The sequence below is a fragment of the Populus trichocarpa genome, chromosome 19 (genome assembly GCF_000002775.5).
Source record: "Populus trichocarpa isolate Nisqually-1 chromosome 19, P.trichocarpa_v4.1, whole genome shotgun sequence".
Classification (NCBI taxonomy): Eukaryota; Viridiplantae; Streptophyta; class Magnoliopsida; order Malpighiales; family Salicaceae; genus Populus; species Populus trichocarpa.
Window position 1 is genome coordinate 10,736,636 of NC_037303.2, and position 21,683 is coordinate 10,758,318.

Consider the following 21,683-nt stretch of genomic DNA (forward strand, 5'->3'; position numbering starts at 1 on the left):
TTTATTTATAAAACAAAAACAAGTTTGTTATTTTTAATTATTTGATTTTTAAGTAAACTTGGTAATCAAATAACCTAAAAAACAACTTGGTCTTTTAATTTGAAAAAGACGCTGAAAACATCGCAATTATATAAAGAATTTATTTTTATATTTTTTATTATTTTTAGTTTGTTTTCAAAAAGAAATTAACAAAAATTAGAATAAAAAATTGAATAACAACACCTAAATCAGCACCTTGCGTTCCATGCCGCTTGTAATTAATTTTGATAATTAAGTGCTTCCCATCATATGGTACAATAACTATACGAGGATATAGTGCTTTCCAACACCGGTCCTCTTAATAAGGTTGACATTCCAAATCAGGCACGTAAAAAGGGTTAGAATGTTAGTATGGGCTCTTGCCCAACTAAGATGTCTTTTCCCTTCTTCTTCTTTTTTATACCTCACATCTCTCTATCTCAACTCTTTCCGTTATTTTCATTTTATTGCAACGAATTTTCTTAAAATTATATAAATACATATAATGAAAAATTACTTATCAAACAACCATCTCAATTATATTAAGTGAAGTTTCAAAATATAATTTATCTTATTTTTTAATACACCCTCTCAAATGAAAGTCATTCGGGCTTGAAACTTGCAAAGACTTACGTTACCTTATGCTTAATTTTTATCAAATAAATAAAGATGTTGAGATTCGAACTTGTGACCGTTTGGTTATCAAGATTCTGATACCATGTTAAAAAATCATCTCAACTCAAAAATTTAAATTGTGAGATTGTAATCATAAGAAACAATACACATACATTATAAGTAGAAAAATATTATTTTCTTACAACACGAAAATGTTGTCAATAAAAATTTCATTAAATATAGGGGAGAAGTATACTTATTTGTTAATTATGGCAAAACAGTTTGTTGAAACATGAAAGTCACATGATTGAACTGCCATACTTGCAAACGTAACCATCCATCTAACAAGAGTGAGAGATATTCAGGCTCATATATAGTGCTATTGATTATCAAATACTTGTACTGGAGAGCAGGGAGTGGAGAGTGCAAACTGGCATTCCATAACTAAGCATCTTCACTCCAAACAGTCGTGATCCAATGATCATGCATTCTTCAACAGGTAAATCCAAAGTTTTTTTTTTCTATTTAAGTTATAATTTCCTGTTTGTCAATTTAAATTAATTTTGTTATTATACAGCCCTTGTCTCCAAGAATATTTCTTCTTTTCTGAGATTTTGTTAATTTTACTGTCAAAAGCTTGCTGATTTTTGCTAGACATTATTGTAAAATCTTGCTCTCCCATCAGCATATATATATATGTAAATACTGTCGAATGTCGAATAATATATCATTAGGGTTAGATCTTAGAGGTATCAGATTCTTCATAGGGTTGGTCTAGCATATGGCAAGGAGGCTGAGACTGTGACTCTAACACATGGATCGAAGAAAATTTCACATGGTATTTACATTTCAAAACTTTGCTCTTTTTGTGACTCTTCGTCTCTGTCAAAACCAGTCTTTTTTCTTCTTGAAAATGAAATAAAAATTTCATACAGTTAATTAACCATCTGTCATTCACTACAAACATCACACATGCTCAACATCACATTTTCAAATCATGTACTTGCTACGGAGCAACCAAGGTGGGAGCACCGGCCAAGTTTTTTACTCTTCCTTTTTGCATTAAATGGCTATATATAGCCCAAGTCATTCGCTGATCAATTGTTGTAAGAACATTATAAATATGAGATTCATATAGCTGAATTGTTAGAATAGATTTCGGTTTTCTAACACTTTGTATTTATGAATCTCAACTCATTTAGGCCGTAGACAGTAGATTGCTTCTTTCGGTGAAGAAGCTGATCGTGGGATTGCGAGACGTTGTAGTATCGCGGGACTGTCAGCCTGAAAATCAGTTGAAGAAAATGAGAGGGAAGCCATTTTCAGCCAAAGCCATTTTTGTTCTATGCATTGCAAGCTTTCTTGCAGGATCTCTCTTTACCAACCAGAATTGGACGCATCCTTCTCGGGCTAAGGATAATAGGATTGCAGTAATTCCTCATCATGTCACCAAGCTGCAAGAAGTGAAACAAGATTGTGATCCCAAGCGTGTAAGTTTGGTTGTTCACACTTTAAACACCATAACCTAAGAGTTCTATTTCCCTGAAAATTGGGAAAAAAAAAAAAAAAAAAGCTGCCTATAAATTCATCATTAATTACTATCATATATATTTCATGTGATTAATTCATGCATCACGAATTTCAAAAGAATGATATTCAACAAAAAATTGTGTGAAAAAAAATCCTTGCTGTAATATAAATTAAATATATATATATATATATGAAAAACAATACCAGCATAGATGTAAAAAAAATTAAATCAGCTCAGATTGTATGACATAATAACGATATAACTTTCAATTTATGTCTGGGGGCATGTTGATCATGAACTAAATTATGGGTTATCTCAATTTTATTTTTCTTAGCTAAAAATGAATAAAATTGTGTTTTAAGTTTATGCATCAAGATCACATACATATTTCTTTTACACATTAATCAGAAATTGGTTGAGGGAAAGCCTGGAGATATTATGGGAGAGGTTCATAAAACCCATGAAGCTATAAGGTGAGTTAATTCCTTACTTTTTCTTTCTTAATTTTTAAAGAAACAATTGAATTGCAATATCAATTTAAATATTTGTCTCTCGTGCAACAACGCAGATCTCTTGAGAGCACCATGTCCACGTTAGAGATGGAATTGGCTGTAGCTCGAACAGTTCAGTCAAATGGGCAACATTATTCACTAGAAAAGCTTGCTAATCACACTTTACAGAAAGCTTTTGTTGTCATTGGCATTAATACGGCATTTAGCAGCAGAAAACGCCGGGACTCACTTCGACAAACTTGGATGCCAAAAGGTCCTCTCTCCCTCCACCAACTCCTAATTTATAGCATTAATTTAGAAAGAACAGACCTGTTGAATTTGCTGATTTTCGGCTATTATATACTGCATGGATTAGAACTCACATTCCATGGCTGATGTATAGTCACACAAAGATCAACTTAAGAAAAATCAAAATAAATAACAAATTGTCAAGTCACCGCAGGAATCTACCAGTAATTTTGGAGTTTCTATTCTAAAGCGGTTTTCTTGTACTTGGCCAAAAAAAGGCGAAGAGTTTTTGCAATTGAAAAATTAATTTAACTTTTGGGCACTAAAATACGCAAGCCCCAAACTAGATTCCAAATTTTAACTCAAATCTCAATTGAGAGTCTGAAGGGATATTCTCCCTGGATTTTGGTGGAATCCATCAGCAGAAGTGGGCACATAATTGAAAATTTTTAAAACTTTGAGAATCAATTGAGATACAAAAAATTTACTGTAAGAAGGAAGTATTGTATACATAGATAAATAAATAAACAGGTTAATTATCATAATTTATATTAATTACCAATCCACAATGCATGTGTAATACATAATTTGATTCACCTAATAATTCTCAATTACCGAGTAAATTACTAAAGATTTGTGTAATTAATGCAGGGGAAAAGTTAAAGAAATTGGAGAAAGAAAAAGGGATTGTGATACGATTTGTGATTGGACACAGTGCCACACCTGGTGGTGTTCTTGATAGAGCAGTAGACTTAGAGGACGCAGAACATAAGGATTTTCTAAGGCTCAAGCATGTTGAAGGATACCACGAGCTCTCTACCAAAACAAGATTGTATTTTTCCACAGCAGTTTCAATTTGGGATGCTGAGTTCTACCTCAAGGTGGATGATGATGTTCATCTCAATTTAGGTAATTAGCAACTATGCTTCTTCTCCAACATTTCGTGACTAGAAATTAACAAGGGACATGTTTATGTATTGGTAATAAATCGTGTTCTAATCATATCATGTTCCATGTGTCCTGTAGGCATGCTAATGAGTACACTAGCCAAATACCGGTCCAAACCTAGGATCTACATCGGATGCATGAAGTCCGGACCAGTTCTCTCTCAAAAGTAAGTTAATTTTATTTATTTTTGTTATTAAATGTGCTTGATTCAGCAAATCCGGCATCCTAGTGGAGAACTTGAATTATGACGTCAGGCTCTATCTCTAGTAGATTTAGCAGATTTCACTTCATATTTTTTTTCATTTCTTCCTGGCCTCAAGTGATATTGCAATTTTCTTTCTCGGCAGAGAGGACAAATATTATGAGCCGGAGTACTGGAAATTTGGGGAAGATGGAAACAAATACTTCAGGCATGCCACTGGCCAACTCTATGCCATCTCTAAGGATCTTGCTGCCTATATCTCCATCAACTCGTGAGTCCCATATCCAAAAGCATCAGTTTTCCCTCATTTGTTGCCCTCAAGTCAGAGTAATATAGCGATATTGAAATATTTTGGCAGGCCCATATTGCATAGATATGCCAATGAAGATGTCTCTTTGGGCTCTTGGCTTCTAGGCTTGGAAGTGGAACACGTGGATGAACGTTCCATGTGTTGTGGGACTCCTCCAGGTACACAAATCAATCACACAACCATTCTCACTGTGTTGATATTTTCCAGCAGTCAATCTGCCAATTCCTTCAGCATAACATATTTAAAAATAAATTGAAAAATAAAAAATGGATTTAAATCAATATTTCTCATTTCTAATTTTCTTGCTAGGATAGGAAAAGGTAGATTATTAAATCCACTTAAATGTTCCTACTTTATATATATATATCTTCTTTCTTGAAAAACATTGTAGGTATACTAATTTCTTCTCGTGGGCAAATGTATTTTTGTTGTTGACTGAGGCCGTGGTAATTAATTATATATTAATATTCCAATCGATTACTTCTAAGGATCATCTGTAGCTCCGAATCAATCTCTATGCTCTTAAAAAATAGTTAAGATATCAGTCCATCAAAATATGACTAGATTCATATAATTAATTGTTATTCATGTATATATTTTAATATTATTTAAAATTATATGGTATGATGTAGAGTATTTTTCGTTTAAAAAATATATTAAAATAATTTATTTATTTATTATTTCAATACATCAAGATTATTTGAAAACAATTTAAAAAAATTAATATTTTTTAAAAATAAAACACACTCGTATATAACTTTATATACAACCTTGCTATCCTATATGACGACATTATTTTGGTTTTTAGATTGTGAATGGAAAGCACAGGCGGGGAATGTATGCGTGGCATCCTTCGACTGGTCGTGTAGCGGAATATGCAACTCTGTGAGAAGGATGAAAGTAGTGCATGATTCTTGTGGGGAAGGAGAAGGTGCTGTTTGGAATGTTGATCTTTAAGTTGTGATTTAATTAGCAGCCTAAATAATATGACAGAGAGTTAAAGGAGATGTAATTCCTATAAAAATTTATTTTTTTTAGAACAATACCTTCTCTTTTTATCATATTTGAGATATTCATACCAGTGATCATCAACTAGAACTCACTCCATGTACACTCAATATGATGATAAATATGACTCTGGAAATATATATATATATATAAACTTAGTTTAATATGGATTTTTGTCCCAATTTATATGACTCAATCTTAATTAGAATCCAAAACGTTTTTAATATATTTTGATACATATAATTCTCAATTTATAAAATACATATAATTCTTAATTTCCTTTATAAAACTCATACAATTAAATTCTTTTTATTGTTGACAAAAATAAAATGAGTTTGATCCGTGTGATGTGGTGGAGTACAGTCATCTATCTAGTAAATTACTAAATAATATAGTCTATCAATCTATATTTAAATTAAGAAAAAAAATTAATTTTTGTTTTGATTTTTTTTTTTAGAATTTAAGCATGATCATTTAGAACATGCATGAATGGATGAATACAAAGTTAATCAATCAATTAAAAACATAACTTGAAAACATGTTCAGTCAAAACCAAGGTATTCATAATTTAAACACTAGTCATATTTAAAACAAGACATTCCAACCCGAAGAGGTAACCAGTATCTTGTTGTAGAAAATTTGAATCCTCCCATGTTTCTAAGGGGAACATGATTGTCATGCTCCAAATCTCACTATTTGTTTTGAATTAAATGATTTTAGATTAGGTCGGGGAAATAAAATATAAAGACTTAAGGTTTTATTTATATATCATGTATTAAATAATGTCCTTTCAATTTGAATTCAATGACTTAGAGAAAAGAAATATTAAAAAAAAAAATTGATAAAAGAGAATATGACAGAATTCCAACCCGGAGTGGTAACCAGTATCTTGAGAGCTACTTTTATATCTAATTTTTTTTTTAACATATTTTCTAATTATTTTGGAATTCAAAGTTATTTTTTATTTAGTCATTTGATCAACTACAGTTTGTAAGCCTTCGGTGAAATAAATCTCATATCCTTTTGAATATGTGCTACATTAGCATGTTTTACTCTCCATATCATAGCAAAAAAATAGAGAAAGAAATTTAAAATAACTTGTAAATAATTTTTTTAAAAATGAAAGAGCCATGACCATAAACCCTCATTAAAGCTGTATATGACAATAAAATAAGTTTCAATTGTTTTAAAAATAATAAAAAAGATATATGAGAAACAAATATGAATATACAAGGATATACGAGAGCACAAAATTCTTAAAAAACTATATGAGAGAATATACGTAATATATAAGGATAGATGAATCAATTAATCTCAAGTTTTATGTATTATTTTTCTAGAACAAATAAACATCTAAAAACAAAGACATTATGCCAATTCTTTTTTTATATTGAAAAGTTACTAAGCCAACATCAACATGATATATTGAAAAAAAAAAAAACATCATTTCAATTCTATATCAAACACATTATTGTTAAATTTTCTTGGATATTTGATAGACATTATTCATACTTAGATATTTTTATTTCTTGGACATTATTCATACTAAAAAATGTTGAATCACTCTTGATAGATATGGTGTCAACTAGTTAATCCTGTGACAACGGTTGTAATTCAATTCTAAAAGGTTTTTTCTCTGTTTTTGGCTTGAACAATAGCATTAGCTAAATAACAGCTAGTGCATTAATAAAATAACAAAGATAAAAATATATCAAAACATAGAATCTAAGACAGGACCAGCAAAATTATTATCTATCAAGAGTCAATAGGTAGTTGATTTGCCCACTGAATTCAAGCATTGCGTTTGCTAGTTGCCACTTACAATGCTTGTTCGTGCAAGTATCAATAAAGACAGGAACCACCAACAAATCAATTGCACTACGTACATAGGAAATGAGAATCCGACATGAATCTAAGATATGGTAGGCCATTGCTTGTCTATGAGGACATTCATGCTTGGTTCTTGTCTAATGGGCAGCAAGAAAATCTCAATCCAATATTTTCCTTGTAGAGAATGAGCACATAAAGTCTGACCCAAAATCAAAGCTGCAATTAATAAATTAATTATGTTGAGCCCTTAATTAAACTAGGAGAATTAAAATGATTTTATACGACTGATTGAATTCTGTAATCTGAGAATTTGGAAACCTGAATACTAAACTTTCTGCTGATTACTGTGTGATATTGTACTAATTAATTTATCTATCCCAACTAGTGCTGTAGATCATGGTTAAAATAATGATCATAGAGATATCATAACCCCATCTTTTATTTCATCAAGGGACGCAACTAGCTAGCTAGTACCCTAACAAGTGATCATAGCTATGATCATGGATAAGTAGAGTACTGCTAGCTATGGAGTTCAGCAGGGAAGAAATCATAGACAAACATAGTTAACAGTCAACAAAAAAGACATGGATAGAGAGAGGGGAGTTTCTATTCTACTGTGTTAATTACTATTTTTTCTCAAAAGATCCAGCTACATATTACTGCCACTATAGAAAAGAGAAACTTCCTTTCACATCACAAGGCTATAACCTAAATAGAAAAGAGGTATGTATATTCGGAAAAAGGCACCCAAACAGACTTATAACCTAATTTCTGATATCCATGATTTTAGGATCATTTTATAAGAAAATCAATCACAAGGCTGAGTGTTTTTTTGTTGGAATCAGTATGCCTATATCTTGCGGTATTACCAATACATTCCAAGATTTTACTTCAGTCAAAAGAAAACGAAGCAGCATCACAAAATGCATACGGCAGTATCAAAAATCACAAATAAAGAGCTGAAGACTTTACAGCTTTGAGTATTCACTTTTCATTTCATTTATTTTCATGCCACTTGTATGAAAATAAACAGAGCTTAAAGAACGAGGAAAGACAGTGATGCCCATTAGCACACAACAGAGACAAAAGTTACCCACCAAAAAGAAACAATGGACAAATTAAAGAACAAAGCTTAATGAAAAAGCTTGTTCCATAAATCAAAGTAATAGATTTAACAACACAAAGCCAACCCAGAAATAATAATAGGTAGTTAATGAACAACACAACAAAGAAAGAAAAATTTTGATTGATTTTCCCTTGATCTTCCAGCATAAGGTAAGCTTTTTTAAGCCTAAATGCCTGACATTAACGTAGATTCGAATTTTCCTTTCCATCTCTTGCCCTAATTAGTAGTTCCCTTATGCCTTAGATTCCTTTCTTTCAAAATATGCCTCTGTTGCTCTCCGTTTAACACCATTTTGTCTGTTGCCTCACATTCTCTAACCAATCGCTTTCCCATCCATAGTTCATTAATTCATATGCATATCTATCTACACTTTTCCTTCCTTTAGTATTTATATCATAATTGCTATGGTTGATTAATTCTTCTTCATTGTAGGATCACTAGATTGTGATCGATCCTTGGTTGTACCGATAAAAGAAGCTGTACTTGTGTACAGATTCAAAAGAAGTTACAAGTGTGAAATTAAAGATTGTGAAAAAAATATTGCAATCCATATGATAACTAGTATAATGGTTTTTCGCATAACTTGGTGGCTCGGTCAGAAACCACTAAAAGAGTTTATAGTGCTGAATGGTGGTTGCTCACTACGGCTTAATGGATTTAGTTATTTCACAAGTTACCCATGACTACCTCAGCGGCAATACTTTAAACAAGAAAAGAGGTATCCCGTTTTGAAACTAGCAAAACCATGAGCAATAAAAAAAGGACTTGGCATAGAAAACCAATCCTTATGTGTGTTTTTTAAGCCATATAGTGAACTATGAAGTTTGAACATATAAAAGGGATTAATAAAATTCATAAATCTAGGAGGTTGGGACATGTAAACTTCCTCGTCCAAAGCACCATTAGGAAAAGCATTATAAATACCAAGTTGTCGGATTGTCCATCCTTAGTGAGTGTCAAGCAAAGAACAACTTAAATTGTGGTGGGTTTAAACACTAAACTAAACGTCTCACCCTAATTGATTCATTCCTGTTAGTGAAAGCCTTTTACAACCATACGTGATTTGAACCTTGCAAGACTTCCACTAGCCATTTTCTTCACTTTATAAAACCATCTACAACCAACAATATTCAGATAGAGTTCACGAGGCACCAAAGACCAAGTTTCATTTTATAGAAGAGGTTGATGCTTAGCTAGTGTAACTGCACACCACCTTGGATGCTGGAGTGCAAGAGCAAATCTAGATGGTTCAGTAAGATGCAAAGAGGTGTTTGTTGTAACCTGAGTTTGTAGTTTGACAAGCTTGTGACCATTCAAAGCACGAGGTTTAGCTTATGTTATTACCTATTTTGCTAACTTTTTACTATGAACTCTAAGTTGTATTGGACGAGTTCAGGTTGATGCTGTAATCCATTGAACAAAAGGAATCTCAGGTTCAGCATATTTATTGGGATAAATTTGACCTCGAGTTAATAAGACATGACCTCGAGTTAGCTACAATAGAAACTATTGTAAAGAGAACATAACCTACAATAGAATTATAAACCGCATCAAACTTAAGGAGAACATGAACTAGCTCTTGGAAAGTCTCTGCTCCCAATGTCTGAAATGTTGTGACCATGATCTGACATTGCAGTGTTTATGACATTATAGTATAATAGGGCTCTTGGGTGAAGTGTGATGCAGAAGAGGCTTAGACACACTTGGTGTTAGCCCTCCTAAAATATTAAACAGAAAACTATGTGGAACAATTGTATTCAGAGCACACAAAAAAGAAATTGAAAAGTTAAAAGATATATTAGTATTAGATGCATTCTCAAACTTAATTTGAGATGGTGAAAAGATAGATTCATGAAAAACAACATCTCGAGATATATAAATTTTGTTTGTAGTTAAATCTAAACACCAATATCCAAGTCAGAGATGGACTATATCCTAAACTTTTGGAAGATATATAAATAATGATACACAAGCTTGTGCTTATTTTATGAAAAACGATTGGGCAGAACAAACAACTAAAAACCTTAAGACATAAATACTTTGGTTTAGATTTAAACACATGCTCAAAAGGAGATAGAGCATGAAAAAATGAAGTGAGCATTATGTTTATTAAATACATAGCAGTGCCCAATAAAAAAATGCCAAAAATTAAAAGGGAACAATAGCATGGCCTATAAAGGTGTTACGCGTTTCAACAATATGTTTAAGGGTTCAAAACTAAAAATCAACTCTAAAGGTAACTTACTCTATCTCTAGAATTGAAGAGATAATGAAATAGTTTTTTTTTTTTTGTAAAATAAAAAGATTAACCTAATGTGGTTGTTGTTATCTATTTTTAAGCCATACGTGCTAATGGAGATCTCTTTTTACCAACCAGATTGCTGTCAGTTTCTGTTCTTTAAAATAATTTTATCTCACTTCGAATCCTTCATTAAAACTGTAGTTCTAGACGCATAGATGAATTTGGACTTTTGAATCGCTTGATTTCGATATCAGAAGCTTAAGATATTCACGTTTAAATATTTAATGATAAAAATTTTGCCGCAAGAAGGATTTTGCCTCCCAAGTTTGCAGGGCTGAATTGAAAAAAAACTGAAATAAGGGAGTTAATTGCCGATATAAATTGGAAGAAACTTGGCTGGAATAGAAAACGGGATAGGATCAGCAAATGACAGAAATCTACAACCAAGAATTACGTGGCTGTCGCTGTGTTTACCTTTGCCTTGCGTTTCGACAACAAACGACGCCGTCATGCTTTTACACATTAATGTGCATTTGTTTTTCCTTTCTTCAGCCGGGGAAGCCAGGCGGCGCCGTTTTAAAACAGCCCCATTTTGAATTAATGAGCTTGGTACTGTACCCCCATCCGCAACCTTTTCCCTCCTCTGCAGCCGTTTCCTGCCATTTTCTTTTTTTTCTCCTGTCCTTGCACTGCACAAAACAGTCCCCCTTTTCACGCTAGGATGGCAGCTGCGAGAGGAAACGGCATTGTACCTCCAGTGCCAGCTGGGGAAGAGGACGCGCGCAGTCACGCAGAGGGAGCCTCGCCATCATCTAATGGTTGGAATTCCATCCCTAACACAGACGGCTGGGATGAGAGGGGTTTCAGGATTAGCCTCCAAGTGTTTTGCTCGGCTATATATATGGGGCTATGCAGCGAAAAAGAAAAGAAAGAAAGAGAGAAAAGGGTGAGACAGAGAGAGTAGAAATAGAGAGAGAAAAGAGGAGGCGGAGAAAAGAAAAGGAGAGAGTTAGCATAAGGCTGAGGTTAGAGAAGCCGAAAATCATTGAGAACGTTAAGAGATTACCTTGAGTCTATCCTACTTTGTCGAACCGGGGTTTGCAAAGACTCTAAGAGGTTTTTGAAAAGCTCCTAACGGCAGGAAAAGAGGAAGGCGCGCTTGCTTCGGGTCATTGTTGGTGAAAAGGCAGAAGCTTTTCCACCAGTTGCATCTCGTTTCTCAGCATTCAAACGTGCAGGATCAGCAGGTATGAGTCTTGATTTTCTTTTTTTCTTTAACATCTGTAAAGCTGTTTGTTTGGTTTTCTTTTCTTTTCAAAATCTGTTTTCTGTTTCTGTTTTGGGACGTGCGTTTTCCATCTTAGCAACAAAGTTTGCTTGCCCACTGAATCTCCCATGCCTTTAGATTATTATTCACGTTAGAGCTGCGTTTGTTTTTCCTTCTGCTGGTTACTCACACGGCGACTCATTTAGAGAGGAAAATGAGAGAAAGCCGTCTTCAGTTGAGGTAATATTTCAGTTGGTTCTGAAGTCATGTTTTCCTTCTTTTCTTCGAAAGAGAGATAGCTGGCCATTGGATTTGTTGTTTCTGTTTTAGCGTCTTCGATATACATGATGAAAAGCATGCTCTTTTGGTTCTTTCATTCTTGTATAAAACAAACCATGGCAGTATCAGAGATTAGAAAAAGGGTAGGCGTGAACAATGTTTTCTGTATTAGGTTTGGTTTTCAAATGTTCAGCTTCCATGTGTATATGACTTGCTCCTCTTTGTCGAAAATGATAGGTCATGCCGTGTTTAGACTTTGAGTTAAGAGGCTGGTTTAGCTTTCCAGTTCTATTGCCTGAGAGACCGTAGGTTTTAAAGGTCTTCGTCACCCCTGCTTTCCTTTGGTTGGAGCGTCTCTGGGCAATTGGAACATTACATAGGAGTAGTTACGGCTTATAGGTGCAGAAGAAAGAGTGAAAAAACGTGAGGGAGTGTCCTTTTAATTAAGGGGACTTTGTTTTTTTTGCAGGTTCTGGTTTCATGTTTTTTTCCTCTGTTTCTTGTAAAAATGAGATAACATGCACTGTGTTTTGTAGTCTCAGCATTTAATATGTATTCTTTCCTGCTGTGTGAAACGAGCATGGCATTTGTTTAAAGATCAAGAAAAGAATGAGTGGTGGGGCATGGCTTCTGTTATAGGTTTCAGTTTCAGAACTTTGTTGTTTTTGGTGCATGCGGACTTGTGTTTTTTTTAGAGTAATGGGCAGACTTGTTTCAGACTTTAAATTTAAGGTGAAATGCTGGGTCTCTGTTGCCGGATTTGAATTGTTTTAAACTTCCTGTGAATTTTGGAATGGATGTGGATGGCTTGTTTTTTTTTTTTTTTTCCGATGCTTGTGTTTTGACAAAAAAAATATAAAAAAATATTTTTGTATGTTCCATACGGTCAATACCCTAACATGTTTTTTAATGTTTTTTTATATATAAAAAAACAAATATTTAAAGTTCTTGAAAATGTGTTTTCGTATGGATTTCTTAAACACAACACAAAAATTATTTTCTTGCATCTTGGATTTTACAATATGTTTGTAAATTCCAAAGGGTGTTGGCCAATATTCCAAAAATATAAAAATCTTATTTTTGAGAATTCATCTTTATTCACTATTAATGTTTGGATAAAGAAACCTCAAAATGGCTTAATATTCAAAATATTATTGGGAATAATTCGTCATTGCTCACTGTTAATATTTAGATAAAGAGATTCCAAGGGGTAAATATCAAAAAACATTTTTTAGGAATAACAAGCTATTATCCCTTAATAATATAAGGGCAAAAAACCTATGAAAGGTAAATGTTCAAAATATTGTTAATAGGAACACAACTTGTTTATTTTTAACATAAGGGCAGATTTATGTCTAAAATTTTATTTAGAACAATTTAATTGCACATCCTTGAAAGAAGCCTCAATTATAATTGGGGACATTTCAAAATTTTGATTCCACGGTTTATGAGTTAAGAAAATATGAAATACTAAGGCAAAAATAGGCTTTTAAAGCACCTTGAATTTCCTTAGATTTCTAACTTAGTTTTTTTTTTTTTGTTTCTCTTCCCTGCGATTTACGAGTCGCGAAACACTTGAAATACTAAGGGAAAAATGAGCTCTTAAGCGCATTGAATCTCCTCAGATTTCTATCTTAGATGTCTCTAAATTCATAAATTCTAAATTTATTTCAAATCAAGCATGGACTTCAAGAGTTCTGCACCATTTCTCTTTGGCACTCTATAAACATATCTAAAGGTATGATTCATATTGGTCAAGGATTAGGATTCTTTCCCTTAAACTTTGAACCCAAGTTTGTACATCATAGCAGACTTATCCTAGGGAACTGATGGGATTAGAGAACATCAACACCATAGCAATTATAGGCAAGCCAAACACCAAGCAGCTTACCTTAGGTAGGGCATACTAGGGGTGCTAAAACCTTCCCTTTACGCAACTAGTCCCTTGCCTTCGAATCTCTGAAAGACCAGTTAGGTTTTCTAGTGACCATAATACTAGGTGGCGACTCCTTTTTTCACAAAACAAAAACCCCGAAATCAAATCCCTACTACTAGGAAGGGTCAATCCCTACTACCAGGAAGGGTCGCCGCGACGTCGAGCTCTCGAGAGGGTACGACAGTGGTAGCCACTCTATATATATATATATATAGGACAACATACATATGATAATGTAGACCATACTGCATAAAATAAATCTATACGGAGAAATTACAATATTTCATATAATATAACACATTTCATACTACACCCCATCAAAATGAAGGTAAGGTGTTTACATGAAGCTTGAACCGTAAATAAACAAAGGCAGAGTGAGGTGGTGGCTTGTAAGAACATCAACTAATTGGTCTATGGAGGATATGAAATGAATATGAATCTTTTTTTTTTTTTTTGCCACTCAATCAGAAATCCACAGTTAAATATAAGGATTTGAAAAAAATACTTATAAAGATTTGAATATCATTTTGAATTGCATGGATAAATGGTTGGTAATCACTCTGTAATCACCTGCAAGTTCTTTTAGAAAAGGACAAAGTTTATTAATTTTAACGATGTGTGTTTGAAACGAAGAAAAATCATCTTTGCTATCTCTTCACTTTATAAGAATATATCCTTTGTGGTCTCAATTTGAGCCTGAATAAGTTTTTATTCATAAAAACCCTAACTAAGATCACACCCCACATTAAGGGACAAAAAGAAAATATGAGCAAACTGTTGAAATGCACATATGGATCTATAAAATTTAGATACCAATACTAGGGGGAATCATTATAAAAGGGGAAGGACAAGAAATAGGAGGGAAAAAAAAAAGAAAAGGTAAAAAAAATAATGGTTTGATGACGCTCTAAAACTGAGACAAAGATGCCAAAGCAAGACTCTTCATTAAGAAAGAGAGTTTATTCGAACAAATTCCATGAGACGACTTCACAAGAGAGAAAATGCAGAAGAAAAATGATTGTAATTCTTTAAACCCTCAAACACTTCTCGAGCCTTAAAAGCATCCATTTCTTTCATAGCCTATATTCATAGCATGCATTATGTGCTTTTAAAAGTCTTTTCTAATCAAGCGCATACAACATGGGTTGATAAACGATGATCTTATTGTTGATATGACGTGATAAATGAGTAGTAACCCTTTTTATCCATACAAGAAAAATGTAAATTCTAACATGAAGCAAAACTTTTATCTATACAAATTTTTTCAAGTAAATACTTGAAACCTTTTTCAAAAACTAAAACAAAGGTCATCTCTAGTAAAAGCCTGACCTAAAAACGACCCACATTCTAAAATCTGATAAAACCCTTAGAAGGAATTGCTTAAGGAACTGTATTGATGCATACATTGAAAGTTTTAATTTTCATGAACAAAACAAAGTCTTTTAAAGTTTTTCTTCTTGAAAAATATTTAAGTGCTAAAATAAAACAAAAAAAAAGCCTTTAAAATAGAGAAAACAATTAAATTATTGACAAGAGCATAATAGAAAGCAATGTTAAATCATATATTTAGTGGAGTAACGAAGAGCCCCACAACAAACAAAAGTTTGAGACTTTTCCCAAGAATGTGATGGGTAAGAAAGGTAGGACAAGAAACGAATCTTGACTCAAGCATACAATTTTGAACACATGAACAAGCTCACACCATAAAAGGAGTTCATAGGAAACCAAAGAAAGGGTGGAACATATGTTTCCAAACCAAGTAAGAATGCATGTGTTTAACCCCAAAATATTGCACAAGTTTTTATTTTACAGAAAAAAATTCTTGAAATCAAATTTAGATAAGTCAAAAGAGTAATAAAGAAAGAGTCTTTAGAAAGCACTAGTTGAAGGGGATCGTTGGGATTTAGGGTTTCAGGTTAGTTGAACTGAAAAAGAAGACAAAACTTTTGGTCCTGGTTAAAAGGAATCACCATATTAAGATTTCAGGTTGACCGAGATCTCTAAATTAGGATTTCAGAATGATCGAGCTGAAGACAAAGACAAAGGTTATAGTTAAAGGGAATCATTAGATTGGGATTTCAGGTTGACCTAGCTGAAGATAAAATTATGGTTCTAGTTAAAAGGAGTCACTAGATTAAGATTTCAGGTTGACCTAGCTGAAGACAAAGACCAATATTTTGGTTAAAGGGAATCGTTAGATTGAGATTTCAAGTTAATTGAGTTGAAGACATAAATGTTTTGATTCTGGTTAAAAGAAATCGCTAGATTAGGATTTTAGGTTAACCGAGCTATTTTCAAAGATTTTGATTATGGTTAGAGGGAATTTCCAGATTGGGATTTCAAGTTAACCAAGCTATTTACAAAAATTTGGTTCTGGTTAAAGGGAATCATTAGGGATTTCAGGTTAACTGAGCTATAACATGAAATTTTAGTTCTAAGGGAACCGCTGAGATGTGGCATTTCAGGTCAACCCTGCAATAAGAAAACGTCAAGAAATTCAACCCTGCAATCAAGAAGAAAAGTGACTACTAGAAAATTCTTAAAAAGAGAAGATCAACCCTATAATCGGGAAGTATTAAGTCAATTCTACAATCAAGAAGCATCAAATTTTCAAACCTTGCAATCAAGAGGTATCAGAGATCAAGGTTTTGGTTAAAAAGAATTGTTATATTGGTATTCAGGTTAACCGAGCTATAAATATTTTGATCATAATTCTGGTTGAAGGGGATTGCTGTAAAGGCATATTCAGATCAACCTAACTAAAAACTTTGAGAAGATTAGTTTTGAAGAACAATTTGTTTATCTTTATAAACTTACTACACAAATAACTTAACAAGTTTTTGCTCTGTAAGTATTGTAAAGAAGGGATATTTGTTGTTATCTATTTTTGAGCCCCACATAAAAAAAAAAAAAAGAGAACATACCAAAAAATTAAAAAATGATGGAAGAAAATAATATATATATATATATATATATATATATATATATATATATATATATATATATATATATCAGGGGCAAAAATATACTAGAATGCCTAGGAAATTATCAAAGATTAGTTGAGGAAAATCAAATATAAAATATTGAAAAATTTGATAGTATATTTTTTGTTGATGAAAGCTCTATTGGCAAAGAAAATTCAATGGAGGGGATCTACTTTGATTCCTCTATCAAGTATCATACCAATAACATTAAATAAAAATATTTTTTTGCTCACTATGATATTCCATTCAATCACCTCATTATGATCCCTTAAAACAAATTCCATTATTATAAGTCTTTTTACCCTGACCATACTCTTCAGTATGAAAGACATCCATTAATGAAATACCAGTTATAACACTTGACCTTTCTATTAGTACCCAAATATAGTAAATTCAAATTATCACTAACATTCCCTCTTATTTGATAAACTTGGTATAAGATTACAACAATTAACACCTAAAGATAAATGTGTAAAGGAATTAAACACTACGAGAGTTAAAAATTATTAAGTACTACTTACATGTGTTTTGAACAACGTGAAAAATTGTTCATCTTGTAATTGAAATTTGAGATTCAGTCAGATGTGAATTTTAAGATTGTAAAAATTAACGATGTTTCCCATGGGGAATTATTCAATCTATCAATTTATGTGAGTATAATAGAAACATTTCTTAAAAATAACATGTTAATATTATATGTACTGAATAAAATGTCTCAATTCATCATAGTTAAATAATTAACATGTAATTATTTGCATGTTTGAATTCGATTTATGTCAAGTATCTTCTTATCATTGTATGTTTTGATAAAGGTCATTCACAATGGGAAAATATTGACAAATTCATACTTTAAGGCACTTCTCTACTATCATTGTGTCTTGGAATATGGTTTATTGTTGTTCTTAAGTGAGACATATAATAGTACGAAATAAATATTGAGATCTCTTCAACAATATAAGTCTCGCATATCGAAGCCTTAACATGTGCCTTATTTTTAATTTGATTTTCAAGGTTGAACAATTATCTGCATGGAATTAAATAAATTTTTTAAATTAAAAAATAAAAACAACAAAAATTTAATTAGGATGCATGTGTAATCTCTAACCTCTCAAATGAATACATTTATCTATTTTGGACAAGGCCTTTTAACTTTTGCCTTAAACAATAAATCTATGGGTAAATGCTCAATTAAGTTGAAAAGGGATGAAGGGAATATCATCTCAAGTTTGCAAATGTTCTGGATGATATTCGTTTCAAGCTTCTTTATTTGTTAGGTATACAACTTGTTAGAGCATATATCTTTAAAAAAGTGATTGATCTCCATGAGTGTATCTCATATCCTTTTTCACAATAAGTCATGGTAAACAAGTGAAAATAATGTTTACATAAACACATGAAAATCATAACTCTTCATTCCATAGAATCTGTCATCCTCCATCAAGAAAACGTTGACTCTTAAGCCAATGGTAGACAGTTGTGCATTCTTGTTTAAGGCAAAATTATCTTTGGGCTTTTTGACCCATGACTCATCATAAATTAACTTCATATTCTTATGGTGCAAAACAAAGGTATATCCATTCTAGCATTTATGTTGTCTTTTATCTTCCCTTTCATGTCTATCATCGTGTTAAAAATATTTTTAAATATGTTCTTTTTGATATGCATGACATCCAGATAATGGCAAAGGAGATTAGTCTTCCAATAAGGAAGCTTCCAAAAAATACTTCATTTTACCCAATCATGGGTAACACCAAAATCAGGAAACTTTTGCTTACCGAATTGAAAACCAAACACAATGTCTTCATACTACGAGACCACGTCATACAATTCTTCACTTTAAGAAACTAGTGGTACAATACCCCTTTCAACTCAACCTACAAAGAAATCCTTTGTTTTCTATTTTTACTTTATGATTGGTTAGAAAGAACCTTCATAGCAATAAAAAAAGACGTTTTACCACTATTTGTTAAAGTGAAGCCTTGCTATTTTCCATATAGTATGAACTTGCTAATTTTCAATGTGTGCTCAAATAGAAACCATCTTATACATAGGAAAATCAATGATAATCCACTTCAAAGTTGTCTTTATCTGAAAATTTTGTTTCCTCGAGACTTTATAGGTCAAAGTCCTAGATGACCATAACTGATTCAACTCATCAATTAATCACTGGTTAAAGACAAACATCTATATTCCTACTCGAACTATTAGGAGCTGGTATGATCATAGATAAAAATATGAACTTCAGCCTCATACACATATTTGGTGGCAAGTTATAAATCGTGAGTATCCCCGACTAACAAGAATATGGTGCAACAAATGACCTGAATGGATTGAATTCATTTGTACAGAACCCAACTTGTACGTTTCATGGTTCCATTGAAAATTGAGGATGCACCGTATTAAGAGGCGAAAAACATCAAAATAATGTTTTTTTAAAAAAAAAATTATTTTTAACATTAGCACATCAAAATAATCCAAAAACACTAAAAAATTATTTTAAAGCAAAACAATTCAAATTTTAACAAAAACTATAAGTTGAAATTCACTCTCGAACACCCCCTAAATTGCTTTTAAGCTTCACCATGACTTCATCCAACGTATCATATGAATGATGTCATGCCATGTGCTCAACAATCTTTAGAGACATAAATAACATTTGTAGTCTAGGAGTGATTAACAAGTATCTTAGTTTTCTATATGTGACAAAAATCATTCCTCTACTAGTTCTAGGTTTACACCGCGCATGCCTATAGGTTATATGCTAAGTCAAATCTAGGTTTTCAAGGTAGTACAACATGTAAAAGTTTGAACACATGTCAATTTTCTAGTATCTTAAGTCAAAGGGTTTCATCATGGATTTAGTAGCATAAAAGTTTTATTTCAGCCTATTCCCTTTAGGTAAAATGCTTCTTGTTCATTCGATCATTTTGTCCCAACCGACCTCATTGAGCTCATGATCTGAATTAAAGGTGAACACTTATGCAACGACCAATAATTTACTGTGATTTGTGCACCCATCCCATAATGGTTTGTTAGAATCTTTTAAAAGTTCAAAAAATCTGATTGTTGACAATTCTGTCATAATCGGCCTCACTCAGCCCATGGTTTAACTCGATGGTGAACATTTACGTAACATATGATAGTTTATTGTGGTTTGGGCACCCATTTTATAATGGTTTGTTGGAATCTTTTAAAAGTTAAAAAAACCTAGTTGCGTCAACATTTGATTCTTCATCTACGATTGCAGATTCACCTGCATCACACTCATTTATTCTCATTGCATCCATAATCATACTCCTATAACGATTACTATTATAATTTATAACTCCATGCATGGTGCTAGAACTAAAATTTGACATAACCATCTTTTCAACCATGTTCTCATAAAAAAATGGTTCTTCGTATGCAAACCAACACATGTATTTTCCATGAACTCTTTTTTGTAAAAGATGCATTATAACAACATTTAGATTGAGAAACTTTTTATTTTTACATTTCTTACATGGATATCTAATACCGCCTTCACTAATATTTTTTGAATTAGATATTGTGTAATTAATAAAACCCTCAACCTCATTACAATAATCCATCATGCACAACTCTTTGAGTGAAACTCGATACATCCAAGAACGATCATCCATTACTTATATGAAATTTATATAGAATATTGATGACATCATGTTTTAATTAATAAAGTTAACTAACAAATTATTGATACCCAGTTAATTAGCTAGCTATCATTATTTAGCTAGCTATCATTAGTTGAATTCAAAGTTATTCAAGCTTATGATTATTAATTTTCTTAAAAAAAATCAAATTCTTTCAAATTTACCTACATTTAATGCCACAAAGTTCATACCCCCTTCCCTATCCTATGTATATGTTGAATTTCAATGACCCACCAGAAAGTTCATACTAAGGGTGAGCAAAAAAAACAAGAAACCGATTAAATTGAGAAAACCGAGAAAAAAATAACCAAAAAAACCGAACCAAAAAACAAACCGATTAAACCAATTATTTTTTTTAAAAAAAAGTTCGGTTCGGTTCGGTTTCGGTTTAAGAAACTTGAAACCTACCAAACCCCAACTGAACCGAACCAGTTCAGTTAAGGGGTACTATAAATAAAAAATTTCTTAACCCTAGTAAGCAATACCCGTCCTCTGCGTCCAGCCGCCCCCTCTCAACCCTCACAAATTCACATAATCATAATTCATTGATTCAGTGTTCATAAATCTTTCATCTTTCTCAAGTCTCAAACTCTCAATCTCAGAATCTCTCACACTCTCAGTCGTCCAGCCGCCCCCTCTCAACCCTCACAAACCAAATAAAAATAATCAATCCTCATCTCCATTCTCCTAAGTCCCCGACTCTACAAATTTGAACAAACCAGCCATATCCCTCTCCCAGTCTCCCACACGGGCGTGACACGCGACCCGACCCGACCTAACCTCTAGATCTAGCAAACCAGTCGCCTCCCTCTCTCACACCCGACCCGACCTTGAATCTTGTTACACCAGGTATGATTTTTTTTCTGTCAATCTCTGTTTTTTTTTAAAAAAAAATATGCTCTGTAGTGTGATCTGTGTATTTGAGATTTGTGAACACTAGAGCTTAACAGTTACAAGATCTTATCCAGTAAGTAACTCT

General features: G+C 32.6%; 1 protein-coding gene across 1 annotated transcript; it reads left to right on the top strand.

Moving 5' to 3' along the window:
• Positions 1-997: 997 nt before the first annotated feature.
• LOC18108398 (probable beta-1,3-galactosyltransferase 8) lies at positions 998-5,580 on the top strand. Its single transcript, XM_006371306.3, has 9 exons — positions 998-1,132; positions 1,836-2,123; positions 2,573-2,637; positions 2,733-2,929; positions 3,556-3,813; positions 3,931-4,018; positions 4,200-4,325; positions 4,413-4,522; positions 5,173-5,580. The coding sequence occupies exons 2-9, from the start codon at positions 1,938-1,940 to the stop codon at positions 5,319-5,321; spliced, it is 1,179 nt and encodes a 392-aa protein (XP_006371368.2). The 5' UTR covers positions 998-1,132; positions 1,836-1,937; the 3' UTR covers positions 5,322-5,580.
• The last annotated feature ends 16,103 nt before the right edge of the window (positions 5,581-21,683 follow it).

Bases quoted from the DNA above. Each gene is read 5' to 3' on its own strand.
- LOC18108398 (XM_006371306.3), top strand. From the start codon at position 1,938: ATGAGAGGGAAGCCATTTTCAGCCAAAGCCATTTTTGTTCTATGCATT. The intron at 2,124-2,572 runs GTAAGTTTGGTT...CACATTAATCAG, and splicing joins AAGATTGTGATCCCAAGCGT to AAATTGGTTGAGGGAAAGCC. The intron at 3,814-3,930 runs GTAATTAGCAAC...TGTGTCCTGTAG, and splicing joins TGATGTTCATCTCAATTTAG to GCATGCTAATGAGTACACTA.